General features: G+C 38.1%; 1 protein-coding gene across 3 annotated transcripts in view; it reads left to right on the top strand.

Annotated features, from left to right (window-relative positions):
* LOC140739311 (kelch-like protein 3) overlaps positions 1-13236 on the top strand; it is a 101361-nt gene that overhangs the window by 24913 nt on the left and 63212 nt on the right. For all 3 annotated transcript variants that reach the window (XM_073067480.1, XM_073067478.1, XM_073067479.1), the window contains exon 5: positions 7351-7513. In XM_073067480.1, coding sequence (XP_072923581.1) covers positions 7351-7513 — 163 coding nt within the window. The remainder of the gene's footprint in view (positions 1-7350; positions 7514-13236) is intronic.

Below are 13236 nucleotides of genomic sequence, written 5' to 3'. Positions count from 1 at the left end.
GTACATTGAACAAAAATTAGACTGGGATGACGGGGACAAGTCAAACTTCTTTAGCCTGCTGAGGAAGTGTAGGTATTGATGAGCTTTCTTGGCTGTGACATCAATGTGGTTGGACCAGGACAAAGTATTGGTGATATTCACTCCTAGGAACCTGAAGCTCTTGTTGGATTTTTGGATACCCATACAGTACCTCAGGTGTTGAGATCAGAAAGACCAAAAAAAGTCCTTCATTTGTATAATGAAAACTAAAATATTTGAAAAGAAACCTTTTGTTTTATTCTCTTTCTTTCCTCAGACTTTTTCTCACCCATTCTTTTAAAAAAATGTCTATTATTCCATCCATGGAATAATTAATTACAAGAACGTGGCATTTCTTCTCGGGACATCCATCCATTACCATTGTCGCCTCACCCCACGAAATAGGCCTTTCCAGCCCTTTGAGCCAAACTCCCTAGCTACCCCTGATTTAACCCTATCCTAATCAAGGGACAATTTACAATGGCCAGTTAACCCACTAACCAGTACGCCTTTGGACTGTGGGAGGAAACCCGAGCACCTGGGGACAACCCACACATTCCGTAGGGAGGACATACAGACTCCTTACAAACGATGTTGGAATTGAACTTGGAATTGTGGCACCCAAACTGTAATAGTGTTGGTGCTAACAACAGCACAACTGTGGTATTTAAGGGTGCTGTAGTTAACACTAGCCATTTGGGATGAGGTGCAATATTTGATTATCTTTTGATGCAAGCCGTCAATTTGCATCAGATGAGGACAGAATCATGTTTGATTATACAGTATTGCCTCTCATTAGCTTAAATTGCAGTACATTATTTAACAAAGCATAAAAGCTATTTAGATGAGTTTTATCTTCCTTGGAATCATGAGGGAAATGCTTTCAGAAGAAGGGAATACATTATTGCAGAGAATGTTTAGAGAAGGAAGCATCTTTTTAAATCATACTAAATCTGGTGGACTTGTTCATGAAGGTTACTCTATTGATACAACATCCAACACGCTTTACTCTTTATGTGTATATGGTTTAGCTGGCTAAGATTGTTTTCTATTCACTAGGGGTGAGGGTGAACAAAAACATGATATACTTCACTAATTAAATAAATATTAACATGAAAATGTTATCCCAGGACAGCCTCGTGAACTGCAGTCAATAATTTCTGTAGTTTTCTTAATTATCACTGCCACACTTTTATAAAGTGAAATAGCAACTCAAGTTGAGAAACTAATAATGAGATTCAGGATGCTAAGGGAAGTGAGAGTGGAGATTGTTGTGGCTATGATGATTTTGCATCTTTGCCACTCAGGGTGAGCTATTTGAAAACTGGAAGATAGGTAATGTTGGTCACTTGTTTAAAAAGGCAGCAGCGATAAGCCTGGAAATTGTAGGCCCATGGACTTAAATCAGTTATGGAAATGTTTTTTTTAAATTGACATACAGTGTCAGTGTGGATTTGGCCCTTCGAGCAGGGCTACCCAGCAATCCTCCTATTTAATCCTAGCCTCATCACAGAACAATTTACAATGACCAATTAACCTATCAAAACCTATGTCTTTGGACTGTGGGAGGGAACTGGAGCACCCGGTAGAAACCCATGGGGTCACAGGGAGAATGTACAAACTCTTTACAGGCAGCATCAGGAATGAATCTGGTTTGCTTGTATGGTAGAGCGCTATGTTAACCACTACACTACCATGCTGTCCCCGCTACCATGTTGTTGGAGGAGATTGAGGAATAGGATTTAAGTTCACTTGGAAAGGTAGAGATTGACAAGGAGTCTGCATGGGTCTCTTCAGCCAAGATCTGACCAAAATTTGCTTAGACTACAAATCTAGTTTCCTCTATGCCACAGGCAGCAATCTTTTGGACTATTAACCTCTTAGTCTCCCATGTGAATAGGTTTACTGAAATCCATGTAGGTGACATTCATTGCACTGATGAATCTACTTGAATATGTATGGACAGTAAAGACACCAAGCTGATGACTATCCAGCAGCGCTTGATGTCTGTATCAGTGTGTACCCTGAGAACATCCTGCATCAGAGTCCTCTGTCACATAGCTGCTGGGGATGACCTGGGACCCAAACTGTGCATCCTTCCCAACACCCTCTTAGCAAATTCACAGTCTACAAAGAGATGGGTAACTTCTCTTTCTCACCACAGTCGAACTGAGAGCAGATGTATTCTTGGAAAGTGTATGAAATTAATATGTTGTCCTTTTTATGCAATACTTTTCTTTTTGGAGGAGAGGAATTCAAGATTTAAGGCTTTTTTGACATGTATTATACATTTTTACCAAATGTTCTCCGCTGCATTCAAATTATTAGAGTTCGTTCTAGACAACCACAAAAGCTTATTTGCCACTTGTTTCCTCTACACAAAAATACAGTAGTTGGGGAATTGGGCTAGTGTGCCTCAAGGTCAAGACTACAGCTTTTTATTATTTGGGTATGTACTAGAAATTAATCTAGCTCTGGATCATAATCTTTCACTCTCTCACTGGCAGATATGTGATAGATTAAATGCCATTAGTATAGAAATTACGAATTGGGTTTATAGGGACCTGAGATTAACTATTTGGAGACCTTAACCATCAGTAGCACTGATGTTAAATTAATGAATGCATGGAATGTCTAGTGCTTCAGGATGGTTGATTCCCTGTTCAGCTTGTCAATAATACTTGGGTGTGTAGATAATCAACACACTTGTTGGTCTGAAGCTGAACAGAGGCCATCCTAGCTTGTAGGTCTGAAATATGCCTGTATGTCATTTTATGCATCATTTTATGAATTCTACAATTTGAGTTTGACATCTTATTTCAATGACTACAGTTGGTTCTACTTGCTTTACACTTTGCATTGTCAATATTTTGTTACGGATCCCAATTTCATCATATCAAAAATGCTGAAATGCAATGAGTTCTTTTCATAGTTGGTTAAAATTAGCAATCAAGGTGAGGCATGATGATGCACAGGTTTGTAAACAGACCTCTTAACTGAAGAAAAATATTTCTCATATGAAGAAGTGTCCTTTCTCTCCTCTCTACCCACAAACACAAGTTGTTTATTGTTTTGTTTTGCTGTCTGTAACTATGTTGTCCAACTGATCCCAGTGCAGTACTATTCACTGTCAGCAAATGTTTCTTTTTTGGTGTCAATCTGTATACAATCTAATATGCATTATCACAGGTTGACTTTGGTTTTTGAAAGGGTAGGCAATATGCAGAAGCAACAAATGGAGGCATTTGCAAGTGAGGTTAGCTTCGAAAGCACAAACATTAAATATTGAAATTTCTTGAATCGAGACTGTACAAAAATCTGTGTTTACTTCTAATGTATTTTGCACTTGTTTAATGAGAATCATTCGGGAACATGAAAAGGAAATCTGAAATTAATGCCTTGTATTACAGTAGTGTTTGCCTTAACAGTAAATAAAATTAAGATTTTGAATATTATAAGTAATTGGATTACTGCCTAAAGTAAGCAAGTTTTACTGAGCAACCAGCTAGAAATTCCAGTTTTTTTAGGCAGATTATTAATGTTGTACAGTGTGGTGGTACAATGCTTCAGGGTTCCTTGCATTTTAAGGACTTATTACATGGATGAGTGCTGCATTGATCTCATTTGCTCACAAAGTTGCTTACCTGAATTTAGCATTCACTTTTTTAAATTCACTTTTTTCTTTACTTTGATACAGTAGAAATGTATTAGTAAAAATATACAAAAGGAAATCCTTTGTTAAAATGACCTTGGATTTACTTTATTTCCTGTCACCATCAGTCTGAGTTAGAGTGTGATTGCAATACATGTTTTGATCAGTGATTGGAAACTGGCACTTGCTATTCATAAAGTTTTAAAATCTCTTTAATTTCACTTTACATATTCTATATTTATTAATGCAGTTTGCAATACTACATTTTAAGTTGAAGATACTATATACAGTGGCATGCAAAAGTTTGGGTACCCCTGGTCAAAATTTCTGTTATTGTGAATAGCTAAGCGAGTTAAAGATGACTTGATTTCCAAAAGGCATAAAAGTTGAAGATGATACATTTCTTTAATATTTTAAGCAAGATTACTTTTTTTATTTCCATCGCTTATGGTTTCAAAATAACAAACAAGGAAAAGGGCCGGAAGCAAAAGTTTGGGCACCCTGCATGGTCAGTACTTAGTGTAAAGGGGATTTCTTCTTTTTCGTTGTTATTGTGTATGTAATCGAAAATGGATTTTTTGTTTTGTTAAAAGTAGGAATGCTTCTTTGTTGCGAGAGAGTGCTGGAAGCTTGCTTGGGTTAAAATTTACCGATAACGAGAATTGTATTCCTTTGTAAACCAATTGGGATTAATGTTTTTTTTCTGAGTCTGTGAGCTATTGTTGGCGGGCTTTTGGGGAGATCGGTGCAAGGGGTTGAGAGAGAGAGGACGCGATGCTGTAAACTGGGTGAGGAATGGACCCCAAGCGGGGGTCCAAGGCCAGGAGGTACCCCAAAGAGAGGAGATAAAGCTAGATGTGCTTGGTTGACCACTTCAGATGGTCCTAAGCTGTGAGTTGAGGAGTTCGGAGGGGATCGAATGGTGGCCAGAAGACTTCAGTAATTGAGCTCCAACGGTTGTGCACGAAGTGGTTTGGACTTTGATAAGTGTGGCGCCTTTTCTTTATTTTTTTTCCTTCATATATACTGTATCGTTATTTATCACTTAGTTATAGTAACCTTTTATAAATTGTACTCATTTAATCACATATGGTGTACTGTCTGTTTTTGGGTGAGGCGGGGACATCACACAGCATCCACACCAGCTGATTACCCAGTTTGGCGGGGCCGAAGGCTGCTCCCCCTAGACGAGAACGAGCTGAGCGAGCCTGAGGCGACCCGGGGGGTGGGGGGGGGGTTTACATTGTGGGGTGCTCGTCCGGGATTGATTTCTGCGGAAGCTGTGTGATCACCCTCTTTAAATTATGTCTGCGGCGAAGAGCTGGTGTGCCTTTGTGGGTGTGCGATTGCTGGTTATCACTGCATGTGTGTTGGGTGGGGTGGCTGTTGGTGGCCCGGAGGTCGTTGTTCGAGTTCAGACTAGCGCTGACGAAATGGTGGTGGGACCATGGGTTGTCCGTACTGTTCAGAGAGAGAGGAGTTGGTAGCGGGCCGGAGGTATCCCCAGTTGGCAAGTACCTCCTTTGGCAAGTATCACAGCTTGTAAATGTTTTCTGTAGCCAGCTAAGAGACTTTCAGTTCTTGTTTGGGGGATTTTCGCTCATTCTTCCTTGCAAAAGGCTTCTAGTTCTGTGAGATTCTTTGGGCCGACTTGCATGCACTGCTCTTTTGAGGTCTATCCACAGATCTTCAATGATGTTTAGGTTGGGGGACTGTGAGGACCATGGCAAAACCTTCAGCCTGCGCCTCTTGAGGTAGTCCATTGTGGATTTTGAGGTGTGTTAAGGATCATTATCCTGTTGTAGAAGCCATCCTATTTTCATCTTCAGCTTTTTTACAGACGATGTGATGTTTGCTTCCAGAATTTGCTAGTATTTAATTGAATTCATTCTTTCCTCTACCAGTGAAATGTTCCCTATGCCACAGGCTACAACACAAGCTCAAAGCATGATCGTTCCACCCCTGTGCTTAACAGTTGGAGAGATGTTCTTATGAAATTCTGCACCCTTTTTTCTCCAAACATATCTTTGCTCATTGAGGTCAGAAAGTTCTATTTTAACTTCATCAGTCCACAGGCCTTGTTTCCAAAATGCATCACACTTGTTTAGATGTTCCCTTGCAAACTTCTGATGCTGAATTTTGTGGTGAGGACGCAGGAAAGGTTTTGTTCTGATGACTCTTCCATGAAGGTAATATATTTGTGCAGATGTCGCTGCACAGTAGAACAGTGCACCACCACTCCAGAGTTTGCTAAATCTTCCTGAAGGTCTTTTGCAGTCAAATGGGGCTTTTGATTTTGCTTTTCTAGCAATCCTATGAGCAGTTCTCTCGGAAAGTTTTCTTGGTCTTCCAGACCTCAACTTAACCTCCACCGTTCCTGTTAACTGCTATTTCTTAATGGCATTACGAACTAAGGAAACGGCTACCTGAAAACACTTTGCTATCTTCTTATAGCCTTCTCCTGCTTTGTGGGCATCATTTATTTTAATTTCAGAGTGCTAGAAAGCTGCTTAGAGGAGCCCATGGCTGCTGATTGTTGGGACAAGTTTTGAGGAGTCAGGGTATTTATAAAGCTTTGAAATTTGCATCACCTGGCCTTTCCTAATGATGACTGTGAGCAAGCCATAGCCCTAACAAGCTAATTAAGGTCTGAGACTTAGGTAAAAGTTATGTGAGAGCTCAGATCTCTTGGGGTGCCCAAACTTTTGCATGGTGCCCCTTTTTTCACTCTAAAATTGTACAGAACAAAAATAATACACTAATGTTGCTTAAAATGTTGAAAAGAATGTTTCATCTTTAACTTTATGCCTTTTGGAGATCAGTTCATCTTCTACTCACTTAACTATTCACAGTAACAGAAATTTTGACCAGGGTGCCCTAACTTTTGCATGCCACTGTATTAGTAAAGGAAACTAAAATCTGAATTTTACAGTTTAGCAAAATTTGCAATGAACATGGTTTAATTTTTCATCAATGTCAAAAATGTTACTTTTGCCTTTTCTTTGGGAAGTAGCATGAATTAATAGGTAAAGAACTCTGAAAGGTGAAAATTACTGGAGAAAGTACACAATACGAGGAAGTGCATGAATGAGACAAATAGCATTATATGATGTTTTATAAAATCCACCAATGGTATTTGTGTTTTCTGTTTACAAATTAATGATATAAGTTATGTTTACAATTGAGGTTATATAGATGTATTGAGTATTCAATTAAATGATTTCATATCAGTATAAAAGATTATAGAAATAATGTGATAGAAATGCTGTCTGAGGGCTAAACATTAGCCAGTATTCTTAGGATGACTCTTCTGCTCTTCAAATATTTTATGGCTGCTTGGTGAAGGATTCAGTTTTATGTGTGACCTGAAATTCTGGATAGTGTGTCAGCTTGTTATTCTGGTTCAGCCTTTACAGTCAGACTTAAAACCATAATCTTGTTTCTGATGAAAAGGTAAGTTTTTTTTACCCACTGGGCCAAATCTGACATGACTTCATGTTAATCTGCTTTTAAAAGTGAGGCTTTTAAGACTAAGGCTACACAATTCATAGAAATTACTATTTTTTTCTAGTTTCAACAGTTTCCTCTGGCTGATGCTGCTTGACCAGCTTAGTTCCTCTGTCAGATTGTTTGTTGCAACTAGATTTTAAGCCTTATTTGCTTTCCACCTTTGTCTTTAGGTATTGTTGCCTGCAGCTAGTCTGTTACAACTAATGGATGTAAGGACAGCTTGTTGTGATTTCCTACAATCCCAGTTGCATCCAACCAATTGTTTAGGAATTCGTGCATTTGCAGATGTTCACACATGCACAGATCTGCTGAACGAAGCTAACGCATATGCAGGTAGGCAGTGTTTACTTCAGTTTTCTTTGTTAAAACAACAGTGCCATAGCCTCCTCAATTGCCAAAATAAGGCCACTCACAGGTTGGAGAAGCAAAATCTCATATTCCGTCTGGGTAGTTTCCAACCTGATAGCTTGAACGTCAATTTCTCTAACTTCTGGTAATTTCTCCTCCCTCCCCTTTTTCCATTCCTCATTCTGGTTCCCCTCTCACCTCTTCTCTTTCACCTGCCCATCACCTTCCTCTAGTCCCTCACATCCTTCCCTTCCTTCCATGGCCCACTGTCCTCTCTTATCACATTCCTTCTTCAGCTCTTCACCTCTTCCACCTATTACCTCCCAGTTTCTTACTGAGTGCCTCTTCCTCACCCACCAACTTCTCTCTCACCTGGTTTCTCCAATCACCTATCAGCTTGTACTCCTTTCCCTTCTTCTCCTCCTTACTCTGGCTTCTTCCTCCTCCTTTTCAGCCTGATGACGTCTCAGTCTGGAGCATTCACTGTTTATTCCCCTCCATGGATGCTGCCTGACTTGCTGAATTCCTTCAGCACTTTGTGTGTATTGCTGAAGATTTCCATCATCTGTAGAATCTCTTGTGTTTATATGTACACAGAATAATTCTTAGCTTTATGTTTCTGAAATGTAATTAAATTTTGATGCCAGGATAGCTGATCATAGTGAGGCAGGTCTTCAAAAGCCATGTGTGCAAATAGATTTTGCAGAGAGTTGCCAGCACTTCGTGACTTCTCTGCTAAGTGAGTCACTAATCCAGTTTAGGCATGTGAAATACTGAGTTGATTTGCCTTACTCCAGTGCCAATTGACCTTCTGTTTGTACTTAGAACTACCCTTCCAATCATCTGTGCTCAATCCAGGCAGCACTGAATTGTCAATATACACTCATTGGCTACTTTATTCAGTACACCTGCTTGTTAATGCAAATATCTAATCAGTCAATCATTGGGCAGCAATTCAATGCAATAAAAAACATGAAGGCATGGTCAAGAGTTTTAGTTGCTGTTCACACCAAACATCAGAATTGGGATGAAATGTGATCCAAGTGATTTTAACCGTGGAACATTTGTCAGTGCCAGATGGGGTGGTTTGAGTATCTCAGAAACTGCTGATGATCTAGGATTTTCATGCACGTTGTTAATGAGAGAGGTCAGAGGAGAATGGCCAGACTGGTTCAAATTGACAGGAAGGTGACTGTAACTCAGTTAACCACATGTTACAACAGTGATGTGCAGAAAAGTATCTCTGAATGCACAACACGTCGAACCTTGAAGTGTTCATCAGCAGAAGACCAGGAGAGGTGGCACTTTGACAACAGTGGAATTTAATTGCTCTAGTCTCACAGTTCATGAGGACTCATTCACTCTGCATTCCTATTGCTTTGAGAACTTGCTGTGAGAGGAATCTTTTGTTGGTATTGTGGGGACAAATTCTTTATGAAGCTTGTGTTCTTTCCCATCCTTCAAAGCACAATGCTTTTAAAGATGGAAAAATTATCTACTAAAATATATCTAGCAATAAAAGATGCATTGGGAGCATAGAGAGAGCCCAAGAACAAGGTGACAGCATTGAGCAGGGTATGACTTGTTGTAATGGAAACAAAGAATTTAACCAGCTGGTATTATTAACCAGTGCTGCAGGTATGCAACATTTGTCTGTAGCAACTTGGTTCTGTAGAAGAAGCTAAATAAACCTGAGTAAGGTAACTGAAACTCTCAGGTCTGGTATCACTGCTGTAAGTTCAACAATAATATTATATAATGACACTGACTTTTTATTCTATGTTCTAGATTGTAGAGATTATTTAAGAAGTAAACTGTTCTAAGTGTCACACATACTGAGGTACAGTAAAACCAACATTGTTTTGCATGCCATTCATGCAGATAATTTCATCATGACAGTGCATCAAGGCAGTACAAAGGAAAGACAATAACAATGTGCAGAATGTCGTGTTACAGTTAAAGAAAACAATGCAGTGCAGGCTGACAATGAGTTGCAAGGCCATGTCTGTGGTATCCTGATTCTGACTCACTGTCTTACTACTGGGTCCTCACACCATTTTACATGTGTCAGCTCTTCATTCTCCCCCCCCCCCCCCCCCCCGCCATTGCTTATTCCAGTCCTGTCTTCCCACATGTTAGCTACCATGGATCTTGGCTCTGGGCCATTGCCAATGAGATGCAAAACCAACATTGAACTTGTCCAGAAACTGCCTAAAATACCAGCAGGTCTCGGCTTAAAAAGTAGACTTGATTTCCCTCTGTAGATGCTGCTTGACCTGCTGAGTTCCTCCAGCACTTTATCTGTGTTATTCAAATACTCTTGTCACCTCTCCTACATGATGTTTAAATTTAGCCAAAACTCTGCTGCATGTTTTCTATTGTGCATCATATCCTTGTAGAACTATATTGGCCCAAGCCCCCCAAATGAAAATTGTTTATTCCTTTCATGACCTTGTCCCTTCCATGTCTTGGAAACATTTCAATGCTGCACCCTTTCTCCCCAAGCAGTATGGTGGATGGTAGCATAGCAGTTAGCATAATGCTGTTACAGTGTCAGCAACCCGGATTTAATTCCTGCCGCTGCCTTTAAAGAGTTTGTATGTTCTTATGCCCATGTAGATTTTCTCCGGGTGTTCCATTTTCCTCCCACAGTCCAAAGACATGGGTTTGTAGGTTAATTGGTCATGTTGGGTCAGAAAGGCCTGTTACCATGTGGTAAATGTCTAAATCTGTAAGTCTCTAAATCTAAACACTCTCTGTAGCTCTGTTATCTTGCAAAGATCACTCTTCTTTATCATATTTGTGGTTGTGTCCACAGCTGCTTGTACTCTAACTGCAATTCTCCACTTATGTTTTTTCTGCTCTGTAACATACCCCCTCAATAAAGTTAACAATTGATCCAAACTTTTAGTTGCTTATTGTTTGAATCAGAATGTGCAAATGGATGCTGATATGAATCACCTTTGGCTGTTATTCTTTGTAAAGACTTCCTTACAGGAAAGTTGTGTAATTTACCAGAAGTAGTGTACATTATTTCTCATGGGTTAGTGGTAAGCTGGTTGTATTCATGTGATTCATGAAATGAGTCTTACCAGTCTTAATGCAACATACTTCAAGAAGGCATAACTGAAATAAGGAGCTTTTTTTAATCTATCCTAGTATCATGAGGATTAAAAAATTTATGATACAAAAGCAAAAAAATATATTGTGATGGTTATAATTTTAACTGATAACATTCTGAAATGCTATTTTAGTCTTACTTATTTAAAAGCTATCTATAAATGCAGATTATAATAATTGTGGCAGATTGTTTGTAAATATTCACAGGTTGAAGCATTTGAATTAGTTTTCTGAAAACTAATTGTTGTGTTAAAGTGCCTGAGCATAAAAATGATGTGAATTGATTACATAAATTTAGATAGTAGTACTTTTATACTGTACGTGAATGTTGATTTCAAGCCATTGTTTTTGGAGGTGAAGGTCCACAGTGTTCCTATTTTTGACTGAATTCAAACTGCATGGCATGATATTCTGTACCTCAAGACAAACAATCTGTTATTACAATAACCTAATCTATTCAGCTGTAGTATTTTATGCTATCCCACTGCAGTGTATATGCTGTAAAAAAACAATGCGTCCCACAAAGGCTAAAATTCATGGTTTGTTTGTAGTGTGTCATTTGAACTGTATTGTTTTGCATAACTTCTGAAGTGCCCTTCAAGGTAAATTTTCCTTCACATAAATCCAGCTTATTGCTATGCCTTTGGGTTTCACTGTCCATTGCATTTCCAAATTACTTTGCAAACTAAGATTAGCTCAGTCTATAAAGTTTAAGCACAACTGAAAGGTTTCCTTCTAAATGAGAAACCACATGACAAAGGAGCAGAATTAGGCCATTCAGCCCATCATTAAATCACGGTTGATTGGATTTTCTCTCTCAACCCCATTCTACTGCCTTCTCCCAGTAACCTTGATATCTTTACTAATCAAGAATCTACCAATGTCCACTTTACCCAAATATACCCAATGATATCCTCCACAACTGTCTGTGAGAATGAATTCCACTGATTTACCACCCTCTGGCTAATGAAATTCCCCCTCATCTGCTTTAGAGGGATGTCCTTCTATTCTGTGGCTGTGCTCTTTGATTCTAGACTCTTTGACTGTTGAAGACATCTACTCTATCTCGGCCTTCCAATATGTGGTAGATTTTGACGAGATCCCTCATTCTACTGAACTCCAGTGAGGACAGGCCAAAAGCCATCAAACACACATTATATGTGAACCCTTTTATTCCTGGACCCTCTCCAATGCTAGCACATCCTTTCTTGGATATGGAGCCAAAAACGGCTCACAATATTCCAAATGCGTGTCAGACCTAATCCCTTACAAAATCTTAGCATTGCATCCTTGCTTTTATATTCTCTTTCTTTTTCAATCTTTTTATTATTGTTATTAATATCAACAAAATAAAATGATACATAGATAATGGGATTACAAACATACACTTTCCAACTAAACATGAGAGAATACATAAGCAATGATTACAGTATAAATGAGTATTCCCAAATCATGAACGATACAATATACAAATAAACAAGTCAAACCTAGGTATATAATATATTTTTAAAAAAAACAGAAAAAAAGAAAAAAAAATTATGCAAAAAAACGAATCTAATAATCTAATAACTAATAGAGAAAAAAAGAAAAAATAGGAAAAAAAAGGGCTGTTTATAATATCTCACAACAATAGAAAATCATTAGTGTCGTCAACTCCGATCCTCTCAACATATATACAATCAAAACTGGAAAAACAAATAGGCTTGGAACAGGGTCATATTACATCATATGAAAATATTGAATAAATGGTCTCCATATCTTTTCAAATTTAATAGAAGTATCAAATACAACACTTCTACTTTTTTCTAAATTTAAACATAACATAGTTTGAGAAAACCAATGAAATACGGTAGGAGGATTAATTTCTTTCCAATTCAACAAAATAGATCTTCTAGCCATTAATGTAAGAAATGCAATCATTCGACAAGCGGAAGAGGATAAATGGAGTGAGTCCATCATCGGTAAACCAAAAATTGCAGTAATAGGATGAGGTTGTAAATCAATGTTCAATACCGCAGAAATAATATCAAAAATATCTTTCCAATATTTTTTCAAAAGCGGACACGACCAAAACATATGAGTTAAAGATGCTATCTCAGAATGACATCTGTCACAAATAGGATTTATATAGGAATAAAAACGAGCCAATTTCTCCTTGGACATATGAGCCCTGTGCACAACTTTAAACTGTATTAATGAATGTTTAGCACATATAGATGATGTATTAACTAATTGAAGAATTTTATCCCAATTCTCAATAGGGATAATAAGGTTAAGTTCTCTTTCCCAATCATTTTTAGTCTTATAAAAGGGCTCTGAATGTATCTTCATAATTATTTTGTAAAGTTTTGATATTAGCCCTTTCTGAAAAGGATTTAGTTCAAACAAATTCTCCAAAATACCTGAAGACACAAAATTTGGAAAAGCAGGAAGTACAGTATTTAAGAAATTCCTAATCTGTAAATATCTAAAAAAATGAAATCTAGGCAAATTATATTTATTAGATAATTGCTCAAAAGACATAAAACAATTATCCAAAAATAAATCGGAAAATCGTAATAATCCTTTAGTTTTCCAAGCTGAATAAG

This window comes from Hemitrygon akajei, chromosome 15 (assembly GCF_048418815.1).
Source record: "Hemitrygon akajei chromosome 15, sHemAka1.3, whole genome shotgun sequence".
Taxonomy (NCBI): domain Eukaryota; kingdom Metazoa; phylum Chordata; class Chondrichthyes; order Myliobatiformes; family Dasyatidae; genus Hemitrygon; species Hemitrygon akajei.
The sequence above is the reverse complement of the archived record's forward strand: the minus strand, read 5'-3'. Positions and strand labels throughout refer to the sequence as shown.